Raw genomic sequence first — 10,799 nt, forward strand, 5'->3', positions numbered from 1 at the left:
AGTCTGTGCAGGTTTGTTGACGCCCTTTTAACTCCTCCTCTTTTCACTCGCGGAGAAAAAATTGATTTAGCATGGCCGCTGTGTTCAGGAGTGCCGAAGTTCAACCAATACTTATATACTGAGTTTAAATACTGTACGAGGCTTGATATTTAGTAAACAGGGGTCTACCGACAATTACAGGAGCTCTGATAGCTCCCCCACTATATTCCTATGAGCAGAATGTGGATTTACCTGTTTTCAGCGCTATATGCGCTTGTCTCTACAGGTGAGTTTTCCACTTCCTCAATCCACCTTTTCGGAATACTTTTAATATGTTTAATTCAACAAATGCGGTTTTAATATGTAGCTATGTATTCAGCGACTATTTATGGCTTTAGAAAGACTGTCTGCCTGTAGTTTGTCAGTTTGAAGACGACTGTTGTTACTGTTTTTAATTCAGGGCAGGCTCACAGAGGTTGAGTTCTTTAACAAGCATGTATGGTTTAACCACTGCTCATTTTAGTGTTTCTGCGGCACCTATTATACACTTATCAGATTTACACTGTGCTGCCGTTGATAGAATAAGATTATACGAGATTAGATTGATCCTCAGGGAGTTAATACTAGCATTAGAGCAGCTTCAAGTGAATAGCAGGTGCTGTAAAAAAGATTAACGATGAGTTGAAAAACCAAGGTGGAAATAGCTGGAAGAAATGCATTATTACAAAGAGTAAATCTAAATTATTTATTTATTATGATTATTTTGTTATTAATGTTTAAAAAAAATGAATATACAGTTATCCATATCTAAATATATCATCAGTTTTCTGTAGGGGTAGAGTGTGACCTAGTGAAACAGATTTATAGGATAGGAATGGCTGGAGTCTCAGCTTAAGCTGAGTTAAACACTGATCACAGAGAAAGCAAGCTTTACATTACTGCTTAATAGATAGTTTAGAGTGGTTCTTTAGAGTGATTAGAGTGGAAACTAGATGTTACTTCATTGTAGAAATAGTTTAGATGATGCAGATAGTGGTGACAGTTCAGTTCAGAATGACTGACTAATAAAGCAATTGATCATTTGTTAGATTTAATAAAAATTGCACTCATCTTTTTTGTGTGTTGCGTCTGGAATTTAACATGATTGTCAAAAACATGATGTGTACAGTAGTATTTTTACAGTAAGTTTGTATTAGTTAATGTTACTTGATGTATTTAATAACACGAACAAACAGAACAAGACATTTTGTACAGGATTTATTCATCTTTGCTAACATTGGTTAATGGAAATAACATTCGTTGTTAGCTTGTGTTAACTCATGGTGCATTAACTAATGTGAACAAGCATGAATTTGAAATTTTAATAATGCATTAGTACATGTTGAATTATGATTATTAAATGCTGTATCAGTATTGATCATTATTAGTTCATGTTAGTAAATACGGTAATGAAACCTTATTGTAAAGTGTTTTTAAATGTATATTGACTGATAAAACAACAAAAAAACAGTACATGACTTTCATTTTAGTGGTTTCACTATGTAGTGGCATGATTAGGCTTAATCATGAGAGAGTTTTGATGTGATCCAACTGCTCTCAGAGAAACTGTTTGTTATCTATAAATCAGTCATGAAGTTATGTAACAGCTATGGACGTTGTTTCCGGTTGTGCTGTAGTTTATATTTCATTTAATGCCATTTTCATCCATGGTTACCAGGTGTATATCAGGTGGAAGGAATGGAGGTGTTTACATCCTCAGAGTTGGAGGCAGTCAATGGGACAGAAATACGTCTCAAATGTACATTTAAATCTAACCGTCCGCTCTCTGAAGAAAAGACGTCTGTATCCTGGAGCTTCATGCCACTTGGAAAGACGAAAGAAGAACCTGTGAGTTGATCATTTAAAGCATGTAAATAATGAGTTGTATGTCTAAATCCTGGCTTCTGATTAGCTGGAATTTGTGCATTTAAACTGCTTAATGCACAGGTAGTTCTTATTAGTTTTTCACTTTTAAGTGTTAGTGTTTTACAGACACATCTGGAAAAATCTGGGTACACCTAGTTAAAATAATGAGAGATCAGTAAATAGAATTGGTCATATCGTGAACCTCAGACATCATTGCTTCCTCATTCTTATGTACACAAGTGTAAAATCCCCATGGACGATTCTGCTATTTCTGCGCAGAATTGTATAAAAAATCTGCAGACTTATGTGGAATAATTTTGGGAGTATCGTAACTAAAAACGTATATGAAATAAAATATAATATGTTTTGAACTTTTATTTAATCTTTACAATGCAAGTCCAATTAGATCCACTTATTTGGTTAACAAAGCAAGTCTCTCACATAATAGATCTACTAAAAGACAGAAAATTTTATTGCTCAAACGGTATTATAAATAAATCATATCAAAAAACATTTTCATATTAGTCAATAATATTCCTGAAATTAATTAAAAACGGAATAAATATAAATGTACACACATTTACACAGGTAAATTAAAAGACTGATTGGCTAAAAACATGCGAAAATTTTTGCACACGCAGATTCTGTGTGGGCTTACTCATGGGTCACAATCTTAAAATTTGCATCCAGACCCGAGGAGCAGCCAAATCATCAGGAGATCACCAGACAAAACACACACTGATATATTCCCTTATTTTTAAGTGTATAAAAGTTTATATTAAACATACTATGTATGTGGGACTCTTATTTTGAAAACGGGAGATGCAGCAAAAGTGAATGCAGCCGCAGTTTGTTTTTAATTCGTTACTAAGCAAATACTTATTATTAATATTAAGATATAGTCTACAAATTATACCTTATAGTTTATGGATTATACATTTATTCAGCACCACTGCGAAGAGGCATAATAAGATATCGAATTGTAACTTTTAATATTTGTTTAATGTGATATTTCTCAGATATGTTTGTAATTTGAGGTAAAAAACACATGTAGACTGTTTTGTATTGTGTTGAATACTTGCTTAAGCATCGTGTCTTATCACTCAGACCTTACTGTGATTATTCTGAAGTGAAAGAATAGCAACACTTTATTAAACGTCATTTGTTTCTGCAGAGATTGATATTAATTGCAGACTTTACATTATAGATAAAAAAAAAACACAATACACCTCTGTCACATCTCAGGAGCAGAAAAGGTTACTCTGTCTGGTGGTTTATGAGATAGCTCACTTACTCCATGCTAAAATAAAAATAAATAAATAAACGTATTATTATTTTTTGGACAAATAATGTATGATTATTTGGCACGTTTGGAGAACATCATGGTGTATGTGTATGGAAGAGAGAGAGAACTTAGAGCTAAGTCAGAGCTGAGCTCATTAATGTTCACTGTTGTTCCAAATATGGTCAATAAGGACCTTCTGATTCTAGGGGTATTTTGTTGAGTAATAAATGAGCATATAAAACCATTTCTGGAGATTTATTTTAACTTTCATAAGCCAGATACCTACTATGTAGATATCAGAGAACAATTTAACTTATTGAATCAATGCAGTATATTGCACCTAAAAAATTGATCATAGAGACCCTAAGATAGCCAGGTAATTCACACATGCAACTTCTGCCTCTCTCATTCTTACACTCTACACAAAATTAATTTAATAGTGTCTATTATATTTCTCAGCAAGGAAGGGGAAAATGACTATAATGAGTCCAATTGTAATTATTAAAATTACTATAAAAGAACTAAACCCACTTTGAAGTAACTAAACATGTAGAGACACACAGATAAAGCCAGGTAATTCACACAACTTTAATTCTTTCTCCCTCTCTCATATGTTGTTATAGCAAGATTCATTATGTTGATAATCAAAGGCCTAAGAATTGTGTGTATCAAATATAAGTATTAGGGCTGCGCGATATTGGAAAAGTCAGACATTGTGATTATTATATTAGGACATTCTGATTATACAAATTCATTGAGCAGTGCACAACAGAAATCCCTTACACATTGTTTGATAACAGCCAAAAAGCTGTTATTATTGTACTGAAAAATGTTTATCCTCCAACTGCTAAACTATAGCTTGAAGAATTAATATCTACTGTGCACTTGGAACAAACCAGATATCTTTTAAAAGGCAACATTGGACAATTTTACAAGATTTGGGGCCCTTCTGTCACTTCATGGGGAATTCTTTTCCCCAAAGCAATGCATTGTAACTAAAAAGTTGTATGGATTATCACTGTATTGTATACTTACAGGCTGGGGTTGGGGTGTTTTTTTTTTTTCTTGTTTATTTTTGTAAGTTTATGCATATCAGAAAATCCTGTAATTTGTGATTATTGTAAGTCTATTCAAAGTCTATTCTATTCAATGACAAAAAGTTTCAAATTGTGCAATTCCTAGAGCCTGAATGCTTTAAACTCTCTTGACATGCTCATTCAGTCACAGGCCTTAACATGTAAATGATAAACATTTGCTCCATTACGGTAAATATCTCCAATGACTCTGGCCTGACTGTTCTGAACTGCGGCTCCTGGTCAAATATAATTGCAATTCAACATTGCAGATCTTTGCGATGTGACTATTGCAGATGCACTCATTGTGATATTGATGCTGAAACAATATATTGTCCAGCCTTAAAAAGTATGGTTAATCTGTAGAGCGTTGTATGCAGTTACCTGTTCACAAACTAAAAGAAAACGACAGATCAGCTCATAAGACATGCTCTTAAAATTCTTCAACAATATATTCAGATCTCCCTCTCTTATATTTGTCTTTTATTCTTGTTCCTTTTTTTTTCACTTTTTTCTTGTGTAACTTTTAAGTTAGCTTTCCTATAGCTCAAATATTAGAGCCTGGGCACTGGATTTGATTAACAGGGAAAGCAAGAACTGATCAAATGCGTACCTTTAATCAAGTGTTACTTTGGATTAAAAAGTGTCTTACACATGCTTAAATGTACACTACTCCCTCTTTTTCTTTTTCAGTTTTTCCACTACCAGGGAAGGGCATATCCTCCTCCTGGCGGCCTGTTTAAGGATCATGTGGTATGGTCTGGTGATGTAATGAATGGTGACGGATCCATCACACTGCAGGATGTGCAGTTCAGCTTTAATGGTACCTACAGCTGCCAAGTCCTAAATCCGCCCGACATCCAGGGCTTTGCAGGAGAGATCAAACTCCGAGTCGTTCAGAAAGGTGAGAGCAGATGCTGTGACGCACGGCTGAAAAATGAGCTCGAAAAATCATTTACTCAAACTTGTGTGGCGGTGAAGGTGAAGGTTGTTGTGTTCTTTCTTTGATCTCAGCAGCTGAAGGACGGAAGTATCTTATCAACTGAGCTAGAAGAGCAGACAGACTTCTCAGAGAGTGTTATGATACAGAAAACAAAAATGTGTAAGAGCAACAAGAGTGGGTGAAGTTCTGTTTGCTGGCTGTCCTTTGATAAACTTTTCCACACTCGTTGCTTGAACAGATTCATCACCTTGCTTATATTTCGGTTAAAGGGATAGTTCACTCCAAAATAACAATTTCCTTCAGCTTCTGCTGGTATCGGATTTTCTTGTTGCGATTAGTTATATGATGTACGTTGTTTAAAAGGCATTCAAAATGTGTATAAATATATATGTACACATTATATATATATATATATTTGCACGATATTGACCTAAGCTGCAAAAAACATTATAATGACCAAAAAAAAATAAAATAAAGTGTATTGTTTTAGTGTGTGTATATATATATATATATATATATATATATATATATATATATATATATATATATATATATATATATATATATATATATATATATATGTATATGTATATCTTTAATAAAACTAAATATTTAAATCAAATTAAAGCAATACGAATGTCACTTTGTCAGATTATGGGATATTGTTTTGATAAAATCTTGACTTGTCGTAGGTAACAATGTATCAGACTACATATTCCTTTATGATCAGTCATTGTGACATCTACGACGAACGTTATTTCCCAAAGCAGTTACAAGTGTTGCAATAAAAATATTTCTTATCTTAATTTTAATGTTTTTTTAAATCTTTTTTCAATCTCAATAAACACTGATGCTTGCTGACAACTCTGCTACATTATTTAAGGGTTTTCCTTATGACATTGATAAGATCAAATGTATATTTCCTTTTTAATGTTAAGATATTTTCTTTTAAATCTAAATGTATATTTTCCAGCCATGGGTTTCTTATTACACTCACTTGGCTGAACTTGCTGCGATTGAGACGGAGAAAATGAAAGCACATCAGCACCAAAGAAAAATCAGATGCTTGAGACAAAATAATGACATATTAAAAATTTACTAATATATGAAAAAATTGCAAAAATATCTTTTTGAAACTATTTCGTTTGGTATAATTTGTAAATTAATTTTAATATGTTTTTTGTTGGTCAGTAATCTACTAGATAAACAAGAATAACGAATAACATCTGAGGTGATGTGCTTCAAAACCAGTTTGCTACATGCACCAAAGCACAAACTGGTTTGTTAAATAAAATAGAATATTCAGTTTCAGAGAAACCTATATTAAACCGTTTTTTCATTTTTAATGACAAAATCATGCATTGCCGGCGAGATTAAATTTTAATAGTTTAAACAAGTAATTTGAATAAGCAAGACAGGCTTTTACAATGTATTAGCAGCACTGATTGTGTTTCCAGATTACCTCAGAAGAACTAACTCAGTCGGAAGGATGAGTGAACTCAGAAACTCATTGTGAGAATGGAGATGTCTGCACATTTGTGCCTGTCTGTCAAATAAAATAGCTGAAAACACCCTTTTATTTTAGAGAAAATAGTTAAATAAACATAACCAATGATTGATCTTGTCCACCCGTGACCCACCCATAAGTAAATATGCAGCCTATTTTTGTTTACCTGACCTGCGGATTAACGGCAGCACCTGCAGATATAACTGAGAAATCATGTGCTCCTATTGCCCAGTGTCACCCATGTGACTGAACTCATCGTGAAGAACGGGAAAAGTTAAACATGCTAGACTTTCTGCAATGGTGTCATGAGACATCGCAGACATGGTATTGGTTGTAGTGAAGTATGCCACATTACATCAGAAGAAACGATGGAGTCTTGTGTCCCAACGCCCATTTGTCATTTACGACTCCCCATGACACCCTACGTCAAAACTAACCCTACGAAATCATGTGATGTGACTGGGGCTTAAAATACAAAAGGATTAGGAATAGGTAATACTTTACAATAAAGTCTCATTAAAATGTTAGTTAATGCATGATGGTTAATGCAAAAAATGTGTTCATTTATTAAAATGATTACACCTTTTGATGCAATATTAGGCATTAACTATGAAATTAACATCACCTTAGATTTAACTAAAGTTAATGTAATGACAGCTACATAAGCATTTATTAATCTAAGGTAATGTTAAATGCAACCCTTTTGTGTAGAATTAACGAACATAAGGCCTGTTACAGTCACAAAACTTTCAATGTCGTAGGCCAGATTAACATGTGAAAATGTTTTTTTTTAAATAAATCACCCAAGTCTTGAAGCATTTGCTGCTGTCTAACAGTCTGAATATTCTTAAAAATAACTTTTTACATAATAAATAATTACCCATGGTATTTTGAAGTGCCCATAATATCAGTGTTGTGCAGGTTCATTGTCGCGATATATCGAAATATTGAATATCGGCATATGTCTGCTCACACTCAAGTGGTTTTAAACTTTTTTGAAATTCTTTCCTCTGTTGAGCACACAAGAAGATATTCTGAAGAATGTTGGAAAAAGCAACTATTGAGATCCATAGTAGGAACAAAAAATACAATGGAAGTCAATGGCTACTTAAGTATGTTTTCCTTTGTGTTAAACAGAAGAAATAACTTGGTTTGGAACAATTGGAGGATGAATAAATGTCAGAATAAAATTTTTGGGTGAACTGTCCTATGCTTAGTGAAAACAGATATAAAGTAGGAATTTAAAAGAGAGATTGTTTTCAGTCATGACTCCTCCCACTGAACATCCCCTTATTTCTCATTGGCTGATGGATGTGACCGATGCAAAACTCATTTCACAGTACATGATAGCATTCGCAGATATTTAGCATTCATCAGCACTTTGGTAAAACACACTAGGCAATTGTGTTTCCACTGAAATGTCGGCAAGTGAAAATCAGGGCTAAAATTGCACAGTGTGTTCCCAACTTCAACAAAATAAAATGACATTTTATTGGTTGTGATGGAATGATAATTACTGTAGTCCATCAACAATATTCAATAATGAATAGTGAGGTACTTACTGTTTAGTCTCACAAAAAATCAATATAAAGATTTATTCAACAAATACAGTTAATTAAAATAAATGTAGCACACCCCTAAAATAAAGGAAATTAGCATCACAATTAGCATTGAGAGTTTTCTCTCTTTTTCTTCTTACAGTTTCATTCTCTGAAATCGGGATTCTGGCTATCGCTGTGGGTGGATCCATTGGCGTCATTCTCCTCATCCTAATCATCTACATCGTTGTGCGGGTATTTCGGAGACGGGATGAGGATATGACCATTGAGATGGAGGACCACAGGTCAAAGGATCAGGTTTTGTGAAGGAGGATTTTTGACACTGTGGTTTATTCTGCTATTTGATCCCTGTCTGGGATATGACTAGTGAAATATGCCGAATTCTCTAATTATATGAGCAGAATATATTGCAGAATATCTAGAAACCATATTGATCACTACAGTTTTACAGTGACATGTTTTTGTTTGTCATGATATGTTTTTATTTGATGACTTTTTTAATGTTTGAAAGCTAGCGGTAAATATTATTTCATTTTATATAAATAAAGTGAGAAAATTTAACCTTTCTATTCCTAAAAAGATATAAAATATCAGTTCACTTATGTACATAACTTCATTGCTGCTTTTTTATCACATCATTCTATAACTATTGCACTGTTTTACAGCAGTTTCTACTGTCACACGTGTATGTGATCTGCATATTTACATGCGTGTCTCCATACAAATGTGGGTGCATTTCTGCGTTTGTATATTATATGTTGTTCACAAACCTGTGCAGCAGAAAAAAATCATATTTGTGTAAAAGAGCAGTATAATTTCTAAAATCAGTTAAACATTTTGAGAATGGATGAAAAGAAACTGCATCAAATAATAATGATCGAACAAATATTTGTGCACCTTTATTGGTGCTTGTTACATAAACCTCAAATCTCCAGGGTTGTGGGATTCTCTTTTCTTAAATGCTGGGATGCTTTGAAATTTGAACATTTTTTCAAAGTGAATTTATTTATTCTTCAGTCCTAGTTTAATCAGACTGTATTTTCAAAACATAGTTGTTTTTTTTTTATTCCGTGCTTGTTTTTGTTACATATGACAAAATGTTTATAATTTTTTAAAGAGATTTTAAAAGTAAAAATACTTGTTTGAGAATATTTTGTGGATGTTTTCTTTCTTTCTTTCTTTCTTTCTTTCTTTCTTTCTTTCTTTCTTTCTTTCTTTCTTTCTTTCTTTCTTTCTTTCTCATTTTCTTTTTACATTTGACGTGGTACAGCTAGTTTAGAAGCCATCATTTTATGTGCCAGTTAAATTAGACTTTTTCTTTTGTAAACATTCACTATAGTTTTATTTAAGCTTTCATTAAGTTCTCAGATGTTGACAACTCAGTGTTTCCCACACATAGACTTTACTTGGACGGGCCGCCCAGGTATATAAACGGTCGCCCAAGTATAATTGGTGAAATTTTTTTTACTATTATCATCCTTTTACACTTTTATTTTGTATCCGCCATATAGCCAAACATCTGCAATCGATTAACCAGTGGAAAATCTACTTTTGCCCTACACATTTCCTATTTCTCGTGTGTGTGCGAGAACGTTCAACAATCGCACAGACAATCATTTCTAAATCTCCTAAAATGTCCAGGATTTGGCTTTTGGTTTCACTTTCTAAAGTTGTCATTAATTGTATGCACTTTTGCGTAACATTTTTATTTTAAGACTGATTTACTTTTGCTTGGCTTTGCAGCTGACTGTGCATGCACAGCTGCGAGAGCAGGAATAATTATTAAAAAACACTGAATAGTTAGTTATTTGTTCTAACAGAACTTTTCTATATACTCAAAAAGGACGAATTTGCATCTTTTAAATGTTTATACACCGTTAGAAAACAGCATCAGTCCACACACTAAAGGGTATCATGATTGTCTGCAGGCAGAATGTGTTGAGGTATGAGCATAATTAAGTTGACAGACAAGTAGGGCAGTAAAATCTAAATGATTAGACAAATATTTTATTGTTCTCCTAAGCCTTTTACAGAAGAGCTTAAATCTCATGAGTAACTGTACTGATGTAGAACAATCACATAGATGTGAGCATGGCATTGTTTATGCAACACTTTGACTGTGCAAGTAAATAAGTAAGAAACATCCCATGGGCTAAGCAGGCCATGGTCTTAAGCCTAGCAAAGATAAAATTTGCTGTAGAGAATGCAAATCTACTTGGCGAGTTGCGTTCCACCCTATTTTCAAACATGCTCAATGTAAACCAATGCAAATCATCACATAAAAGCTAACTGTTTTAAAATACTAATATTTTGAAAACACTCAGCACAACCCACAATTAAGTGGACTGACATGTAGACCATGAATAGAGAAGTTGAGTGTTGATACAAAGAGCAGATCAAATAAAGGAACACAAATAAATACACATTCTGCACCTACAGTGCATCCAGAAAGTATTCATAGCGCTTCACTTTTTCCACATTTTTTTGTGTTACAGCCAAAATATTCCAAAATGGATTAAATTAATTTATTTTCTCAAAATTCTACACA

The 10,799-nt window shown here is 33.3% G+C and overlaps 1 protein-coding gene across 1 annotated transcript; it reads left to right on the forward strand.

Moving 5' to 3' along the window:
* Positions 1-27: 27 nt before the first annotated feature.
* On the forward strand, positions 28-9,400 carry mpzl2b (myelin protein zero-like 2b). Its single transcript, XM_056458340.1, has 4 exons — positions 28-265; positions 1,697-1,866; positions 4,936-5,146; positions 8,394-9,400. Exons 1-4 carry the CDS (start codon positions 211-213, stop codon positions 8,555-8,557), a joined length of 600 nt encoding a protein of 199 aa, XP_056314315.1. The 5' UTR covers positions 28-210; the 3' UTR covers positions 8,558-9,400.
* Positions 9,401-10,799: the final 1,399 nt, after the last annotated feature.

This window comes from Danio aesculapii, chromosome 5, assembly GCF_903798145.1.
Source record: "Danio aesculapii chromosome 5, fDanAes4.1, whole genome shotgun sequence".
NCBI lineage: Eukaryota > Metazoa > Chordata > Actinopteri > Cypriniformes > Danionidae > Danio > Danio aesculapii.